Source organism: Microtus pennsylvanicus, chromosome 9 (genome assembly GCF_037038515.1).
Source record: "Microtus pennsylvanicus isolate mMicPen1 chromosome 9, mMicPen1.hap1, whole genome shotgun sequence".
Taxonomy (NCBI): Eukaryota; Metazoa; Chordata; class Mammalia; order Rodentia; family Cricetidae; genus Microtus; species Microtus pennsylvanicus.
The window spans coordinates 60830574-60850286 of NC_134587.1; the positions used below are offsets into that span (position 1 = coordinate 60830574).

At 52.4% G+C, this 19713-nt stretch overlaps 1 protein-coding gene across 1 annotated transcript in view; it reads right to left on the bottom strand.

Moving 5' to 3' along the window:
- Nucleotides 1–3684: 3684 nt before the first annotated feature.
- Nucleotides 3685–19713, bottom strand: part of Gas6 (growth arrest specific 6) — a 31897-nt gene continuing 15868 nt past the window's right edge. Inside the window, exons 5-15 of the mRNA XM_075986234.1 lie at nt 17396–17518; nt 16635–16757; nt 15259–15381; nt 14310–14431; nt 13175–13293; nt 12802–12991; nt 10037–10201; nt 8474–8642; nt 6506–6678; nt 4953–5181; nt 3685–4206 (exon numbers count right to left, since the gene is read on the bottom strand). Coding sequence (XP_075842349.1) covers nt 4052–4206; nt 4953–5181; nt 6506–6678; nt 8474–8642; nt 10037–10201; nt 12802–12991; nt 13175–13293; nt 14310–14431; nt 15259–15381; nt 16635–16757; nt 17396–17518 — 1691 coding nt within the window. The 3' untranslated portion in view covers nt 3685–4051. The remainder of the gene's footprint in view (nt 4207–4952; nt 5182–6505; nt 6679–8473; nt 8643–10036; nt 10202–12801; nt 12992–13174; nt 13294–14309; nt 14432–15258; nt 15382–16634; nt 16758–17395; nt 17519–19713) is intronic.

The window sequence follows — 19713 nt, forward strand, 5'->3', positions numbered from 1 at the left end:
AAGCAGAGTCAGCTGTCTGGCCCAATGCCACCTCTGCTGTCCCCTCTCCCACATGAGACCCTAGCCCCGCCATCCAGAAGGGCTTCTCTGCACCCGCCAGCATTCTGTTTCACCTCTAGTCTTGGTTGGTTCTCAGTTGCTATTTTCTTGCCATGTGAGGGTAGCCAGTCACCTCTTTGGTAAAGATTGTTCCTTCAGGACAGGCATCACAGGTTGACAGACTTCCATGAGCGTGTCCCCCAGGAGGAATAGACCAAACCCCTTCTGTGAGTATGTCCTGAGGAGGACCAGAGAGAACCCCTGAGCTCTGCTTTTCCGATGTGGGACCTTTGACTTCTGCCTCTGCAAGATCCACCTTTTGGCAGACTCCGAATCTCATACTCATTTTCCCCTGTGGTGCTCTGTTTTGTCGCTACTGGAACATGCATTGGCTAGCTGTTGCGTGACACTGGGGCCTTTCTTCCCCTCTCTGAGGTCCAGAACTAGCAGGTGCAGGTAGAGAGGACCAGTTTGTGAAGATGCAGCTCCTGCGCCCCCTGCTGGTCAAGGCCACTCTGTCCAGCAGATCTCACCCAGGCAGGCTAGAGATATTTTCTAAATAGGGTTTCCCACAAAGGCCCACAACACAGGAAGCTGACAGGTCTGTCTGTGGAGATGTGCCGTAAACCCGAGAACTGCTCACGAATCCTTGAAGGGCTGAGGCAGCCATTGGTCTGAGGACTAGTCACTTGGCCTTGCAGCCTGAGAAAGCGAGTATGGTGGTTTCTATTTGATGCTGGCTGACCTTGGATCCAGCATGATCTTGCTTTCCTACAATCTCCAGGAACCTGACCTTAGCCTCCCTAGACCAATATCAAACAATAGTCTGCGGATTTATATTTATACCAGTGTTTATACTAGGCTATTTAATATCTCTTAGTACCACAGTTTCAGGGGCATTTGTGAAAGTCTCCTAAGAATTACACTTGGAGGCAGCAGGACAAAATCGTCTCTGGACTTTAAGGGAGGGGGGGCTTTGGCACTGCTTCTTGATGGGGCCTACCCAGAGTGCACAGTTAACCAGATCTCACAAGGGGCATAGATATGCCACAATACTGGCTGTAATACTGGCTGTGGAAGAAGGGTATCCTACACAGCAATGGCAAGATTCCTGTTATGTGTAAGCGTGAGGTTCAGGAAGATGAGGTTGACCAGATGCATGAGGAGGCATCCTTGCTGAAGCCACACAGTGGGCGGCTTTTCTACAGGATTGGGGCAGAGGGCACATCGTCTGTGTAGTGAGTGTACAGAGAAGAGCCAGCTCTGGAGGCTGATGGGTGCAGGGTCCTACCCCCCATCTACTTTTATATTACACTACCCCAGTTTTATATTCAGTCCCGTGTCCTGGGCCCAATGGGCTTGACCTCTGAACTTCCTAAACTGGCCCCCAGGTCTCTGAAGAACAATAAAACTGCAGTGAGCCCATGCTCACTGGAGCCAAGAACTATGAAACATTGCATGCCAACGTCAACAGTTGTGTTCATTGCCACAAAAATTTCTCCCTTGTCTCTGGCAGAGAATGTAAGGCCCTGTACCCTAGTCTCCAGAGCTGCCCCCACAACCCACACTAACCTGCAGTGTAGGCAGAAACTCTTGAGTGTCCTGCCTTCGTGTGGACAAGGCTGGGAAGCCAGCTGGAGCCTGCATGCTTGGTGGCTCTGGACCAGGTCCTGATGACTTGGCCTCTTTGAATGTCACCCGAGGGTCTGCTCCGTGCTTGGCTTCTGTGCTGGTTGGTGAGATTTGTTCTCGGTCACCTGCTTTGTCGTGGAATTGGTCACTCGCATCTGCTTTTGGGATGATGTAAGATATGCTTGTCCCGAGTCTGTGGTATGGTACCCGTTGATGGCTCACGTGAGTGTGCGTGGGTATGAATGGTGTGGGTCATGCCCACTAGTGAGAGACACTGAGCTCTTCTGCTTACCGGATCAGCCTGCCTGAATCAGGGTTCCACTTGCACCATCTCCTCTGTGGGTCACAGCCACTATAGCTTTGCTTTCCCAGCCCAAGTTATCAAGAGCTTGGTAATGGATGACATGGGCCACACAGGATGTTTTACTGGGCCTGCTTGGGTCTCATACTTGCTTCTCTCTCACGTGGTCACTCTTAGGTTTGTAGGAAGTTGTCTGTTCTGGAAAGGGACCCTGCGATCTTGGGTTTTTGCAATACCTTCCAGCTAGAGCACATTGCTTTCCTTCATGTTTAAATGCAGATCTGCAGGCTTTGTGTTGAGAAATACAGTGAAATTGGTCTCCTGCCCTGAAACTGCTTTCTAAAAGGTGACTTTGCCCTAGGTACATTTGGAAAAATCTAGAGACATATTTCTTTATCAGACTATGTGTCTGAGGGAGGATGTGGTGCTGACAAGCGGCCTGAATGCATGGTAGGGTCCCAGGCTGAAGAAAACAGCCCCAAGGATACAATGAAAAATGTAAAAGTTCATCCCTAGAAAAAGAGCTTTGCAATGAATTCAGATGATAAAGATCATAGTTTCATAGTCCATCCTACCTCTTCACCTCGTCTTCCCTCAAAAGGTTCCGGTACTCCCCTGGGTGTCCTTGGAGTTTGGCCACTTGGGCCCAGGGAAGTGAGGATCCCATGGCAGGCAGCTGACAGATGATTATTGCTTTGTTTGGCAGGAGATGGTAGAAGGTTTGGTGCCAGCCAAGGCTGAGGATGGGTGCAACATTGGGGAGGAGAGGTGTCTGCTCTTCCCACAGTGTTGTTGTCTCCCTAGGGCAGATAAGGAATGCCAAGTATGTGGCTGCCCCCCACTACCCTTGTCTGTGTGGTCCAGCTCCAAACCAGCATTTGTCCTGCTCTGTTCTTGGCCTCGTGACCTCCTGGAGAGATCTGGGGCTGCTTGGAGGACATTCATGAGAACATTCCATGAAAACATTCCAGAGTTGCCTCCAACACATGGAAAAACCACTGAGGTCTAGGGGATGCTGCCTCTCCAGTTTAAATAAGATGTGGGCTTCTGTGGCTGCCTGAGGATAAACAGAGGCAGCTAGGAGCCCCGGGCAGGGCTCTACTTCCTACCTTCTTGGAGTTGTGTTCAACAGTGTTGTTTCTGTCTTCACCATAACTTATAGGATGCTGGGGTTAAAATCAGTGGCTCCTAACTCCTTCCCTTATGAAGAAATAGTAGCTCAGAGACACTGGGCTGCTGTTTCTTGTGTCTCCTGCTGCCCAGGGAGGGTGCAGTTCCCTCGGTTCTGCTTGCAGAGTAGCCTTGAAACAGAAAACCAGACCTTTTCTTTTAAATGGAACAGGGGGCATTCAAGAGAGGCAATGGAGAGTATAGGGAGAGAAGGGAGAATCTGTATAGGTTCCACCCCTACATCCTGGTTGCCAGGGACAGCTTTAAGAAGAGTTCTCTCTGTGGGGGCTGATGCAGAGGTGTGTAGGACTGTCTCCATTTGCAGAGAAAGCTGAGGTTCTGCAGCTTGCTGGTGAACCCAGTCCCAGCCCTTGTGAGGAGAGGCTCCTGCCATAGTCCACAGCTGCCTGTCCTGGGACACAAGGATCCCAGGAAAGGCCCGTCCAGCTGTGGGCCTGTGCCATGATGCTCTCAGAGCCCATTTACCCCAAACGCAGCTCAGTCCTGAGACACGCCCAGGACAGACCGTGACCAACCCAGGGTTAAAAAGGTTTCTGTAAATTTTTATTTTTCCATACTTTAGAATCAGAAAGAAGCATGTGGTAATAAAAATAACAGAATTATTTTCTTCAAATCCACTCAGCTGCAAATTGCCAGCCCTCCAGCCCAACCCTTGTTAGCCAGCTCCCAGCAGGCCAAGGGGCTCTAGGAGCAGCCAATGACCTGATACCAGTCCCTTTATGTACATATATATACAAGGCAAAGAAATATCCCAAGAAAAAAAACAGCCCCAAGGGCAGTAGCCCACCTGCTCCAGTGTTGCTGGACCTGCTTGGGAGGAGCCAGTGTGTCCATACCTCCGCTTCCCTTTGCCGTTGGGAAGGTGCAAAGGCCTCTTGTGCATGGGTGCTAGAGCGTGGCATGCTCCACAGGTGGGCAGGAGTGTGAGGTGATGTCACTGTGCTTGTAGGAGGCCTCGTCCAGGTCCAGGGTCTTCTGGTTTACCTCCAGGGTCATGCATCCACGGTAGAATGCCGTGACAGGTGCAGAAGTCACTGGGACATCTGAGCAGAAATCCAGGGAGTCCCACTTACCATCCTCTCTATTGCTATGACCATCCCTGCCTGCATTCTCTCTGCAGGGCATTTGCTCATGGCACCATCCCTGGGGATACAGATCTGTACAGGCATACAGCATCTTTACCCCTCAACCTCCCAGGCACACATACATATGGTCTGTCTTCACCCCTTAAACTCCCCTCCCAGGCATGCATGCATATTGTTTGTCTGCCTTATGAGTTCCCATGCTTCAGGGCCTCGGGCTCTTTATCTCCCTTGAAGCCTTATTGGTTAAGAAAAAAAAAAAAGGTCAGAGAGCTTGTTTGCTAAAAGTAAAAGACTGTGCCTGCAAGAGGACTCAGGCCTCTCTATAGGTATCATCCCTGTTCCCCCTGTGGGTCTGTGTAAGGTGGCTGCTTCTGGTAGATGTAAGAAGGGCTGGCAGATGCTCTGGCAGCTACGAAGGCTGCAGATCTCTGGCAGCAGTAGCTAGTTTCCTGACTCTTGCATCACCTGCTAACCCTCCCCTCTGTGTTTGGTCTCCTGGACTCCCAGGCCACACCTTCCAGTGGGTGACTCAGAGAGAGGACTGAACTAATAAGAGCTCCCACTCCCGTTCCAGCAGAGAAGCCATGGAATATTTCTGATAACTAGAACCTTGTCTCACTCGTTAGCACAGCCCATGGGTGAAGCAAGTCAGCCATTCCGCCCAGGGAATGCCCATGATAGGGATCAGATGAGAGCGCCCCTACCTGGCAGGCCTCCAACAAAGGTAAGCAGAGTGCCTTGCAGATGCTTCTCGAGGATGCCCAGTCTCTCCTGCAGCTGGGCAGTGCTCACTTCACTCTGGCCCTTGGTACCATCCACTTCCAGGGTGGCCTCACCGTCCCGAAGGGAGACCGTGACTACGTGTTCCTGGCTGTCGCACACTTTGATTTCCATCAGTGCCAGGGCAACATCCTCGACTGCCAGGACCACCAACTGCAGGGGACACCAGCACAGTGCTCAGGGGATATAGAAGTGTAGGGTTACACAGGGTCAGTGTTCCCCTTCTGTCCTACTAGCCTCTAGGTCTTCATAGGCTGGCCACCTCAACACTACTCCCTTCTTGTAGCTCGCAACCCTGGGTGTGAGGAGGTCTCGGAACCCTAGTACTTTCCTAGACGGGGGCCCAATCTTTGCATGTAAAGCAGGGGACAGCTGAGAGGTGACTGAGGGGGGGATGGCTGAGTGGTTAAGAGTAGTGGCTGCTCTTACAGAGGACGTGGGTTTTCTTCCCAGCAATCCCATAGCTCACAACCATTTTTAACTCCAGTTCTAGTGATCTGCCGCTCTCTCCTGGTCTACACAGGTACACGATGCATATGCGTACAAGGCAGGCACAACCTCCATACAAAAACTTCAAAGTCCCTGGGACACTCCTGTTCACCCAGGTCACCCAGCCTGAGCTGACTTAAGGATGTGGCAGGACACATCTGTCATACATAGCTGTGGTCTCAGCACAGGAAAGAGCACACAATCTACCTAGCCTCCCTGGGGTGAACAGGCTGTGCTGGCAGGAGCCTTTGGCTTTTTATCACAAGGCAAGGGGTGGGTTGAGATGCCCAGTGGCATGAAGTCTGGTCCCCATGGTGGTATAGTTAGTGTGAGTAGCCAGCAGAGCTCTATGGGCTGCACAGGTGGGGGATAGAACCCTCCTGTTTGGGACATGAGAGAGAAGTCTTCCTCTCTCTCAACAGCCTCATGTTCTGTAAGAGAATAGGGGTGGGGAGAGGAGAGGTAGCAGATCCTCACCCAGCATCACTCACCATGATCATCTGATAAGTTATCACAGCTTATGGTGAGGTTAGTGGGTCTGACTCTGAAAGAAACTGGAAATCTCACTGTGTAGTGACACTATGGGACTCTTATGACATTGCCACTCCATGTGTGGGACACCCTACACCTATGGTCCAGCAGTAGCTCACAGGAAGGTTGCAGACCCTGGCTGCACCACCATCCGCCTTGGCCAGTGTAGTTTCATTTCACAGTCATGCCCACGTGACTGTACTGCAGCCTTGGCTGCAAAGTCAGAGGGCATCACCCAGCTGTGTGTACGCAGACCTGGGTAGATATCTGTGTCTGGGAAGGAGTCTCCAGGGCAGGGAAAGGTTCAACGTGTCAATATCCCAGAGAGTGGGCAGGGCCGTGGGACTTTTCCTTGAAGGGGAAGAATGGGGGTCAAACAGGGTTTTCGGAGGCCAGGGTATCCCAGGCTAACCTGGCCTCATATTCTAGCTGCTGCTGTAGCTCCATTCAATCCTACCTGCTTCTTGAGCTTCTTTGTAGAGTGGTAGTCGACCAGGGCCACAGAGAGGGGGACGACGTGGTTGTCACCCACCAGGGCTAGCAGCACCCCCGTGTCAGTGGCAGGGCGGATCCGAGCCACAACTTCTACTTTCCAGGTGGTTTCCGTGCCGACGTCCAGTGACGTCCGGGCTGCGATGAAAGCGGCACATTACAAGGCAATACAAGCAGGAGAGAGGCGAGAGAGAGAACAGTGAGCGGCGACTCAGACCGGAGCGCCACAAGGGACAGCTCTGCACACCCTGGGAGGGGACCTCCTGGTAAAGGCAGGTGGGGGAGGATGTGACAAGGCTGTACCTCTAAGACCCGCCAGTGTCTCAACAGACAGCACGCGGAAAGGAAAGGAGAAGCTCGCTAGACTGGATGTAGACTATCAACTCTGGGGCACTGGGGGTGGCTACTCCCTACTCCGAAGTACCCTGCTGGTGCCCTCCAGGTAACAAAGACCTATCCGGGGAGCCACAAGGCCAGCACCAAGGGCCATCCACTTCCTTGCTTCACCTCTGCCGAGTTCACGAAGCACCTACCACAGCTCCAGGCCGTGGTCTGCCTCCCTTCTGCCAGCTCCAGGACACTCTGAAGCATGCAAAGTGGGCATAAACTTACGAGGCCATGCCGGCGAAGAGATGAGATACATGGCTCCAGCAAGCCCTACGTGTGTCTGCGCTCTGGGTGGCATGGCTTGGCATTCCAGAGCCTCATGGCATGAACTCATCCCCACGCAATACGTGTGGATGCCGCATGTTTAAGACACAGCTGGGTGACTCTTCATGTCATCTGCATCTTAGGTTTGCACTAAAGTGGACAGGTGGGTTCTGGTTCTTCCAGGGCAAAGAGCCTGTATTCCTCACCACGTGGGAGCCCTTCACCAACCGAGAGCCAGAAGAGATCATAATATTTAAGTCTGTCTCTCATGAAGAACACCGAGGCTAGAAAGAGCTGCTGGGAGCTAATCAAGTAGGTCAGCCTCACTATGGTGTGTTGGAGGCTCCCAGGCTGACCTATTCTCCCCCTCCCCACCCCCCAATAGATCAGATCACTTCCTCTAGCCTCTCTAGCTGACATGTATAGGGGTTAATTCTCAATAGTTCGTTGAGTATATGAACACAGATTGCAACAATAATAAACACTTTGGTGTGATGGAAGGGGCCAAGTGTACACTCTACCTGGTTGGTGTCTGACAAAGGAAACCGGACCCTGCCAGTTTGGTGAGTTTTCTCAGCATGGTGACTCATTCATGTCATTGCTGTTAGAACTTAAGGTTGAAGGCCCCAAAATGACCCTCAATGGCTGTTACAGTTTAAGAAATTATGGCTTCTGCTTTAAAGCGGCCTAAGTCCTGAGTGTACAACCTTCTGCTTCCTGGGTCATCCCTAGCAACTGGTAGCTGTAGATTCCATGTATCCTCTCTCCTCTACTCTGTGCCCGAGAAGCACAGCAGAACACACCTTTGCCAGACCCCTTCCTGCTTTCTCTCCATCTGGGCCTGAGTGCCTGGTGCAGGGCCCCTTCCAAGGGTGATAAAGATGGACCTTCCTGTCTTCATGCTCTTTCCGTCTCTAATCCTCCTCTGATTGCTAAGCCTCATGAAGCCACTGGCCAGCGAAGGCCTGGTACACGTCTGAGAATTGCTGCATGCGTTCGGACACGTCCAGTGCTGACCTTTTGGGTTTTCTTCCAGGTAACCCCCTCCCCCTGGGCCTGCCCATCCTACCACTTTCTAGCCATTGGGCCATGGCTAACTATGTGCAGTTCAGATACTTGTCCTGGGAGCTGGGCCTTGCCTTCCCCGCTGAGCCCTGTCCCAGCTTGTGGGTTAACAGGCTTGTCACTGTGGTAGGAACCAGTCAGATGGATGCTCACACTTCAGCAGAGCTGCCTGGAAGTCCCACCACAGCCGGCCCCAGGCAGGGCGCTACCCACTTACTGTAGTTGAGGCTGAAGAAGGCAAATGCATTCCCAGGGAAGAAGGAGCCCCTCTCGGTCACAGAGAAACACTGCATTTTTGTGTTTGCCTTCACCGTTTCCTGGATGGCGCTGTCTTCCCCATTCAGCCAGTTCCAGCTCCTCATGCACCCGTCCAGGCGAGGGTTAATCTGGAAAAACAGGTAACTCCTGGTGACTTCCTGAGCCAGGACACCATAATGGCAGGCTGGAGCAGGAAGATCCAGAGCCTGGTGCTACAGGACCTGCTGGCAGGGCCCTCTGGCTTACGTACGTGTAAATAAATCTATAGTGTAAAAATAGAGGGAGGGTTCCTCCCCCACCCCCACAAGAGCTCTTCACATTTCAAAGACTTCGGGACACCTGCATCCATGCAGAATGAGAACCCGTGTGGCAGCCACCTGCTTTGTCTGCCGTGTCTCCTCATTGTAGGGAAAGGGACAAGGTACCTGCCACTGGACCGCACAGGTTGGGCATTTTACTGTGGCTATACTTTCCCCTTACTCGGGGATACAAAGCAAAGCTAGAAAGGCCAGGCCACAGATGCCAGTCCCAGACTGACCATATACGCACTGTGTGCAGGCTGTTATATAACCCAATCAATCAGGCCACCCTTATGACTGTACACTCACTGTGGGCTGTTATATAATCAAATCAGGTCACCCTCGTGACTGTATACTCACTGTGTGTGGGCTGTTATATAACCCAATCAGGCCACCCTTATGACTGTACACTCAGTGTGTGTGTGTGTGTGTGTGTGTGTGTGCAGGCTGTTATATAACCCAATCAGGCCACCCTTATGACTGTACACTCAGTGTGTGTGCACGTGCAAAAGCTGTTATATAATCCAATCAGGGCACTGTCATGACTATATACTCACTGTGTACAAGGCTGTTATATAATCCAATCAGGTCACCCTCATGACTATATACTCACTATGTGTAGGCTGTTATATAATCAAATCAAATCTCACTTATGACTGTACACTCATTCTGTGTGTGTGTGTGTGTGTGTGTAAAAGCTGTTATATAATCAAATCAGGTCTCCCTCATGACCACACACTGTGTGCAGACTGTTAAATAATCAAACCAGGCCACCCCATCTTCTGTGTTGAAGAGCTGCAACCATGCATTTGCTGTCATCCCTTTGGGACTCTTCCTGAGGTGGTGACTCGATCACATACCAGACAGATTTTCCATCTGCACTGGATGTTGCCATCCCCAAAACAAGGGTTCTGACCACTGAGCTAGAGACAGATGAGGTTACAAAGGCCAGGTGTGGTGTAGGCAGAAAAAAGCCAGGACTTTGACAAGTGACCCTCCCCCCCCCAAAAAAAAGCCTCTCCCACAGGAAATCTAGGTATGGCTAACAATCTAAAGTGTCTTGAGACACGTCCAAGAAGTTGACCGTTACTGATGGACCATGATGGCTGCCAGCAGGACCCCTCGTGATCGTTAGACTTGGGCTCAGCTGGAGGACAAGCCCCTCTGGGCACAGCCAAGCCAGAGCTGGCTGCAGACCCCTCCATGGTCAGGGCTGGACTTACAGGCTGGACGAGGTCGTTCTCCTTGAAGGGAATGCCGCCCACGGTGAGATTCAGGTGATAGAGGCCTCGCTCCAGCTGGAACAGCTCCCCGGCCACTGCGATCTTCATCACAGCGTCTTTGTTGACCTTGATTACCAGGTTGCGTTCCAGCTCCTCCACAGAGATCTGAAGGGGGTCAGGCAGGGAGGTCAGGAGGATCATCATTCTGGAAGGCTCCAGGAGCGTATCGTGTGGGTCAAATGCACCACACCTCAGGGTAGGCATTCCATATTATTTGTGTCTCACAGCCCAACCCACGAGCCTACACATGTGTCACGTGGGCCCAAGACACTTGACCTCAGTGGGGGACAGGCTATGCTACCAGTACTCAGGAGCCTGACCCATGAGACCATGCCCATGTCTCCTGGGCTTGTCAAGGGCACTGGACCTCAGGCGAAACAATATCCAAGATGTCCAGGAAGACCTCACAAGACCACACTCATATCACCTGGGTCCAGGAGGAACTAAGCCTTGTTGGAGGCCAAGCTTACTCTCACCTCTGTGGATTCTCCCCACACCCTTCCTGGCTCAGAGTCACTACTGTAGCTCCCCATGTGAGCTCACAGGTCAAGGTTTAAAGTGGAGACAAGATCTAGTATGTGAAAAGGGCTAGCCCCCCCCCCCCCATCACATTTTGGATTAAAATCAAAAGAACCAGAAAAGAGTCACTAAAGGGTCCTACTGATGCTCACCTGGTGAGAGTCACTGCCGGGCTGCAGTGTCCTGTGAGGCTCGTGCCGCAGCAGACATGGCTCTCTAGTTCTTTTAACCCAGCATGAGCATCAGTAGGACCCTTCAGTGACTCCCACCAGGTGAGCATCAGTAGGACTGAAGGGTCCTACTGATGCTCATGCTGGGTTAAAAGAACTAGAGAGAACTAGAGAGCCTTGTCTGCTGCGGCACGAGCCTCACAGGACACTGCAGCCTGGCAGTCTAGGGTGTTCTATGACAGGGGGAGCACACTAACCACAATCCAACTTGACTTGGGTAGACTGAGATAAGATCTCGCTCATCCCCAGATGACACTGGACACTGGACTGGCATGGAGTGCTGCCCCCAGTGGCGTGTGTGTCTGTGTCAGGGACTTCCAGGCTCCAAAGTGGACTCTGAATCCGGTCAAATGCTGGGTCAGAGCCAGACTGAAGCCTGGCACGCTCCATGTTTGACCACTTCTCACATGTGACACAAACACAGTGTCAGATAACAGCCCAGTGAAGCTTTGTGGAGACAATAGTCACACCCCAGGTCCCAGGTACTACATCACAGACTATACTGTGAAGGGTGCCACGACCCTCACAGCCCGCCTGTCTGCTTCCCTGGCCTGGCAGCCCAGCAGGCTGGCACAGCTAGCTGTGGCTAGGTGCCCATAATGGTCCAAGGGGAATGGGATTGTTATTTTGAGAGAAGAACCATTGCCCCCTGCACATGCCTCCACTGGCTTCCCAGTGTCTCCAGAAGAAACCCCAACATTTCCTCAGTCCAGCCTAGGCCTGGAGGTCAGTTCACTCTGGGTTTCCCATTGGTGTGTCTGCCCAACTTCCAGCCTAAAAGAGACCCCCACAACCACCCCATGTCTGTGGCCTATGCAACCTCTTGCCTCTACAGCCTATGTAAGCTCTCTGCTACTCACAAGGTCCCCTAGGTCCTAATGCCTGCCTCCTTTGGTCATCCTTGACCCTGAAGTATCCCATCAGCCAGTGATCTGTCTATGTCATGGCTCCCCATGTCAGTGCTGTGGCTGGAAAAAATACATATTTCAAATTTTTCTAAACTCCTAACAGTTTGTGTCTAGGATGGAGCACTGTTGAACGAACAAGCAAGTTCCTCAGACACCACACGTGGGGAAGCCTCAAAGCCTGTATGGGAATGTACATTAGACAGGGTGTGGCCCCTGGCTTCCAGAACAGCAGGATCCTTTTCAGCTGAGCTGGAGGCGTACTTAGGGCCTTCCTGCATCTGTCAGAAGAGCAGAGTTATGAATGGCTGGGCAGGCAGCATTGAAAGGGGCAGAACTTGGCCTCTTGGGCTGCTCTGTTACTGAGCCATGAGTTCAGGGTATGTGAGCTGCCACCTAGATAGTAGTTTGTCACAGTCCCAGCCAGCAGTCCTGCCTGGGTCCTAGCCCAGGCTTATCCCCATGGCTATGTGGAGGGCACCCTCTCCTGAGGCTGCTTCTTTCCTTGTGGACCCTCCCCTGTGCTGCTAGAGTCCCTGATCCTTCTAAGCCAGGAAGAACAGACGGCACCTGGTAGCTGGAGAAATGGCAGGGGTCCATATTTGTCTGTAAAGCAGTGTGGGGATTTCTCATTTTATCTTCACTGCTAAGGGAAAACCCAAGTCTTTCTGCTTTTTGGTTTTTTTTTGGGGGGGGGGTCAAACATTAATTCCCAAGTCTGTTTTACTGCCTGGGGTATAGGAGGTCATTGTCCATTACCCCAGCTCCAGTGGGGAAAGCAGCCAGAGCTGAGAGAAGACTCCCCTGTGGTCAGATGGGTAGAGGACCCTGCTCTCAGTGGCTCGGGTTCACGGTGGTTTGTACTGGTTGTCTATCCCCTGGGGTGTCCTACAATGTGTAGACACCCTCATGTAGTTATTCTAGTGTCTTCCGGGCCAACGCCACATGGCTCTCACGGGAAAGCCATACTCAGCCAATGAAGCAGCAGCTCTGGGTACCACAGGCTACATCCAACACCAAATGCGAGGGTTAGCCTTGGCTTTCCGCGTACCGTCTGCCACATGCCGTGGTTGATGATTGGCCCGCTGCTGGTGATGCGCCCAACCCCGTTATACCGCAGCTGCAACTCAAGCCGCCCGGCCCGTAGGCCCAGGACAATCCAGGTGCTATCCGAACGGCCTCCAGCGAAGAAGAGGACTCCTTCCGGGTCAAAGGTTCGGAAGTCAAACTCGGCCAGCAGCCTGTAAACAGACCCAAGACATAAAGTGGGGTACAGAGCAGGCGCAGGGCTGCCTGGTCTCAGGGCCTTGACCCCGTGACGCTTTCCAGGACATGGGGAGCTGGTTCACAGAGATCTTGAAAACGAGGAGCCCTGGACCAGCCTTCTCACCTGGGTTCTGCTGTCCTGTGTGCCTGGCTCTCACCTGGTGGGTTGAAGCCTCTTGAAGCGTAGTCTGATAACCGGGGTGCCGCTGAACATGCGGCCGAGGTACAAGGACTTCACGCTCTTGGCCATAGTGAAGGGCACACATGGTAAGATGTCCTGCCATGAGAGGAATGTGTTGGGGCAGGGGAAGCCCTGTGGCTGCCATTTAAACAGCTTTCAGATTCTGGTCATACTGGGGAGATTCTCTGACCTTCCAGATTGCCAGGGTTAGCCCATCCCTGGAAATCCCAGAGTCCATATGACCCATCCCACGTTGGTGCCCCAGGCAGAGGCCCAGGGTTCTGAATTCTACCACCTGCTTTTTTCTTGCCTGTTCTTATTTGCTAGTGGTGTTCAAATTATGAAATGCTTCAAACTCATTTTATGAGTACAGAGACTCATAAAAATTAATTTTTAGTACACTATCAACAAAATGAACAGAACGAAGGCCTTGAAGAATATGGTTCAAGAAGCTTCCCTGATTTATGCTGTGGGCTTTCCCACTGACCAGAGAGAGGATGGAATTAAAACAGGTTAAGCTGGCTTCCAGGGGGAGATGAGGGAACAGGAGGGTCCTGCATTGTCACCCTGGCCAGCAGGGAGCCTGAGGCAGAGCCCATGTAGGTGCTGGTCCCCTGGCCCCTCAGGAGGGTACTAGCTCATGCAGCAGGAGTCTCACAAAGTACCTAGAGGACTTGGGATTCAGGCTTGTAATAGAGAAATGCTTCCCCTGCTTCCCAGGCCTGTGGCTTGCAAAGTCATCAATAGTGCGTGGTCACTTGCAGCTGTTTTCCAGAAAATGCGGTCAATGTACAACTTCCCTGCAGTTTATTTAGCTTGATACAGAGCCCTGAGTGAACGGGGTGTGTGCATGCATGAGTGTGTGCACCGTATATATCCTGGTGTGAACACGTCACACCTTTGGGTCTATACCAGCAGGCTACATGGCTGAGAGTGGGGAGTTGCTAGGGAGATTTCATCAACACCACCAAACAGAGGTTTGGCTAGCTATGTACTCCCGAGAGCCTGTAGGAATTTTCAGTCAACCACAACCTGACAGTGGCAAAGGGTCCTATACAAAGCACAGCACGGGGGCTCTGCGAGGCCATCTAGTAGACACTAAGGTCACCTACCTCACAAGTATCCATGTCTGGGGACAGCTTTAGGCCCCCTCGCCCGTCACAATGGCAGGTGTAGCTGCCCGGGGAGTTGACACAGGTTTGCTCACAGCGCCCCTGCTGGCACTCGTCCACATCTGCAGGCAAAGGGACTCATGGTAGACAAGGGGAAGGCTCCAACACTCAGCAACCCCCCTCTTCCCAGAGACATGCTGTAGACATCATTGCTCAGCCTGCTACCTCAGAGGCCTGTCTCTTAGGTCCTGCTTCCTAGAGAGAAACGAAGAGCTGAAGATGGTCAAGGACTGGGCTCAGACTGATCGACCAGGGATGGTGGGACCAAGAGTGTCTGCGTGGGTTGTGGAGCATGGGGCAGGGCAGGCCACTCCTTGGCTCTATGCTCCCTTCCCTGGGCTCCCATAGCTATCTCTCAGAGTCTCTTGTAATTCCCAGAAAGGTGTGACTATAGGAAGAGACGGTCTCTGCCCTCAGGATGTGGTGAGCCTCCAAAGTGAGAGAATAAGTCAATCACTCCCCATCTACTGTGGGCACACAGAGGCTGGGAAGAAGCCCAAGTCTACTAAGGAATTCGGGATCTTCGCTCACACTGCTGACATCTGGAGAAAGGAAAACACGCAGGTGTGTTTACACGGTACAGAGTATGCACTGGAACACACATGTTTCAGAGCACTCTGTGTGAGCATACACATACGGACACAATGGGGCCAGCAGAAGCTGATGATGAGACAGGACTGACTTGAGGGGTCATCTTCAACGAAGGTACACGGAGACTCCCAGGAGGTCCTGAGATTTTTTCCAAGTCTCATGTGTGTACAATAGACTTCCTGGAATGCTGGACCACTGGTCGCCAGCCTTAGAGCAAAGCAGTCCACATCCAGGCAGTGACCCATGTGTATCCTAGGCTAAGGGTCAAAGAAGTAACCTGGGTGGTGCAGCATGGTACCTTGGCAGGTCTTCTCCTGGGAGCTGTAGGTGTATCCCTTGTCACAGAGGCAGGAGTAGGAGCCCGGCAGGTTCTTGCAGCGTGCATCCCCACAGGTGTTGGAGTTTCCGCACTCATCTATATCTGTAAGCGAAGCCAGCCAGGACAAGCTGTACCCATCAGTCTGGGACAGTGGCCGTGGCCTCTGCGGATAAAGGGCGAGAACAGCCCCAGACAGGAGGACGAAGGCACGATGCCTTCGCTGTGCGTGCCAAATCATGGTGGGCCCAGGGACCACATACTGCTCACCCACATTGGGGACACTGTAGACTTCGTTGCTTGGGATCCACACAGCAAGGCAGGTCACCTCGACCTGCTACTAAAGTGTGGGGGCTGTGTCCCTTGGTCAGGGCCAGGACAAGAGCCACAAGGAGAGGGCCTCTGTTCCTGGAATAAGGGCATAGGAGGGGAGGCCTAGACAGTCCTATATCCATATCCTATATATTTCACCTATGAGGACACCCACACAATTACACCTTCTGAGAATATTCTTTGGATTGTCAGACGTGAATGCTGAGGTAATGAAAATAAAAACTCCCCCCCCCCGTTTGTCTCATCCGATTTGTGCTCAGACCATGAGCTGACTCCTGAATCTCACCCTGCTCCACCCCACACACAGCTGTTCGGATCATCCACACAGCAGTGTGGCCCAGCCCCAGTGAGTCTCAGTTACTCAGGGACACTCTGGGTACATCTGTGTTGGAGCACAGCTCAGGAGGAAGAGGTGGCAGATGCACTTCTGAGATTTGTTGGGTGTCCTCAGGCTCCCTGCTCTGGGCTGAGTAGAAACAGGACCACACACAGTAAGGAGGGCCCAGCTGCTTCCATGTTCTTGGGGACAGGGTAGAGGGAGTCTGTGCTGGGAGAGTCTGGAAGGTATGGTAGGTGCTCAGAGGTAATGGGGCCTGCCACCTTGCCGAGGTCCCTGAAGTCAGTTGCAGAGATCTAGGCCTTGTGACCACACAGGCTGTCTTGCCAGCTCTGTGGCCTGGAATGTACTTGGGAACACTAGTGTGGATGGGCATCCCCAGTCCTCACCCTTGCTCTCACAGGGACTCATGTCCATGATGCTGGACTGGACCATCTCCAAAGGATGCTATTCCCCTCCCGGGATAGGGAGGCAGGTGATGTTGGACTGAATCATCTCCAAAGGATGCTATTCCCTTCCCAGGATAGGGAGGCAGGTAATGCTGGACTGGACCATCTCTAAAGGATTCTATTCCCTTCCCAGGATATAGGGAGGCAGGTGATGCTGGACTGGACCATCTCCAAAAGATGCTATTTCCCTCCCAGGATAGGGAGGCAGGTGAGGTGCAATGGCTCAGTCAGCGACTTACCTTGGCAGTTCCTGCCGTCCGAGGCAAGCGAGAAGCCGCTGTGGCAGGCACACTGGAAACTTCCTGGCTTGTTCTGGCAGACCTGGCTGCAGCCCCCGTTCTTCTGGCCACACTCATTGACATCTGGACACGAAGAAAGAGTGAGGGGCTCCTACCCGGACACTTCCCTGCTGGCCTCATGTAGATAAGGTAGACAGAGTGAGGGCCAGAGAGCTGTGAACTGCAGCTGGTGGGGACAGCCACAGACTCAACTCTGAAGGTCTCTAGGTGACAAGGGACAGGGAGAAGGACAAAATGGACCTACTAATCAGTGCTTAGTAGTCACGAGACCTACACACAGCCTGGTCTGGTACCCTGAACAAAACTATCCAGATGACCTGTGGGTGCAGCTAGGCTGCCCTGGGTGAAGGGCTTGGCAGGTTCTGTTATCCTGTTTGTAGCTTTATCTAGCACCTCGCCCTCACCTGAGTAAATCAAGGTAGGGCTCTTTAGCTGCTAAGACCCACGTGATATTTCCTTCCTTTCAATCCTGGCCCTAAAACAGCTGTCTGGCTGCTTTAACTCTCTAGGAGCCTGCAGCTCCAGTGACCCTCAGAGCTGTTGCCTTCCACCCTGGACCTGCAAAGGGTTCCCAAGAGGTTGTCCATCAGGGCCTTATCCCAGGACAGGCTATAGGAATGGCTGAGCTCCCAGGCAAGGGTAGGGGGTGAGGAAAGGGTGAGGCAGAGTGTGATTGGGAGAGCGAGGCTGTGGACTCTCACCTTTGTTACAGAGCCGGCCTTCCCAGCCAGCTTTGCATAGGCAGAAGAAGTTGCCCATGAGGTCTTGGCAGAGCTGAGTACCCTTCTTATCACAAGGGTTTGGGGTGCATTGGTCAGGCAAGTCTGAGTTGAAGGACACAAACAAAAAGAAAATCACTCAGGGTTTCTCTGAACGTCTTACCTCACACAGTTGGTGGTGGTCAGAGCCACTGGTGGGGCTTCAGTGGAGCTCCTTGGGGTTCCAAAGCAGGCTAAAGTGTGATGGAAGTCCCCACCTTGGGACAGGAACAAACGTGAGGAACTTTTAAGGCACTGGGACCAGTTCCAGCAATACCACCCAGGTCTACTGGGATGTCTGTCACCGGGCCAGGCAAAGAGGGACTGTCAGCTCAGGCCTCCAGGGAATGGGCCTTCTAGGTCCCCTAGAAGGGCTTGGGCACATTCTCTCCACAGGACACAGAACTGGAGGAGTCCGCTGAATAGGCAGGAGGGCTCTTTAAAGACATTAGTACTGCCAACACACACATCAGCACTAAGGCGATGAGTCAGGTGTGTTGTGGCCAGCTGAACAGGACACACAGGTGGCTGAGCCACACAGCTTCCGCCTTCAGCTTACAGGCTGGCACAATGTTAACTCCCTCCATGCAGTACCTTAGAGCCACAGCTGAGACCTCCAGATGTAGCCTCGACTGTGCCCTGGGTGGGGGTGGGAGAGCTGGGTATGTGCCCCAATCTGAAGGTTAGGGGAGTTCCAGAAAGAAGCATTATTATATCCCGTTCTCAAGGCATCCTTCCAGAGTTTGAACAGATGTGGGCATGGCTCAGAGCATAGGAGGCCTGGTTCCTTCATTCTGCCCCATCTGAAGGATCTACAGTCTGCCTAGATGGGGTAGGGTAGCTGCTACCTACCAACAGCTAGACAGCTCTAGGATGTGGGATTTCCCTCTGTATGCTGTGATTACCGCTAATGAATAAAGAACTGCTTTGAGCCTAAAGCAGAGCAGGGTGGGGTGGAGGAGAGCTAGGCGGGGAGGACTGGACTGAACGCTGGGAGAAGGGAGGGCAGAGTCAGAGAGAAGCCAGGTAGCCCCGCCGGAAGCAGACAGAACTTTAGCAAGTAAGCCACAGCCATGTGGCAATACACAGATTAATAGAAATTGGTTAAATTAATATGTAAGAGTTAGCCAATAAGAAGTTAGAGCTAATGAGCCAAGAAGTGATTTAATTAATACAGTTTCTGTGTGATTATTTTAGTTCTGGGCAGCCAGGACAAACAAGCAGCCTCCTGCTTATAGCTCTAAAGCAGTGATCCTCAACCTTCCTAATGCCGAGACCCTTTAATACAGTTCCTCATGCTATGGTGACCCCAACCATACAATTATTTCTGTTGTTACTTCATAACTATAAGTTTGCTACTGTTACAGATATTATGTAAACGTGTTTCCCGATGGTCTTAGGTGACCCTTGTGGAAGGGCCATTTGACCCCAAAGGGGTTGCGACCCACAAGTTGAGAACTACTATTGGGGTCAGCTCCTGAGCCGCTCTCAAGGGTAACACTTTCCAGCCCTGACCAGTCTCTGCCTGCTTAAACAGTATCAGACTGGTGGCCTCCTTGGACTGGCATCCCATCGCTCAGAGGTATTTTGCCACTTCTGTGATGTTCTCCTGGTTCCTTCTCCTTGACGTAGGTCTGCCTGAAGACTGGCTCTAGATTTTCACCGTTAGAAGGTACGAAATGGGGCCGACTCCAGACAGCACACCCAGATTGGACGAGGGTAACCACCCTATTTCCCTCCTGTCCTCAGGTGTGGTCACTGTCATCCGGCCACCCAAATCCCAGATCTGCACCAGAGGGCAGGGGTCAGGTGTAGTCCAGCACTCCAAGAGCACAGCCATACTTGTATCCCTCAACGCCAGCCCATGCCCATGCCCATGCTGGCAGGTGATGCTGTTCTCACTCTCCTGGCATCCGATGGGAAGCTCTGGCTTAGGCGGGCCCTCTGCAGTACAGGAAAAGCTGAGACCCAAGAGCTGAGGACCAGGAGGCAGGCCGAGCTATCTCTCCTGGAGGAAGCAGCTGTGAGATTTGTACTGCTCTCTGCTTTTAGCTGGGGAAGAGTCATTTTTGAGTCTCATGACAACTCACATTGCTGGTTTTGATTCTTGGGCATCCCTATTCCACTTGCTGCCCATATGGGTCTGAAGCCAGCATTTGTTCCTCTTTGATTTACAGAAACGGTGTCAGGACAAGCCAGAAGAGCCTTCGGAGCCCCGGCCAATGTCTCCTGGAGGCCGTCCTGGCAGGACGTCAAAAAGG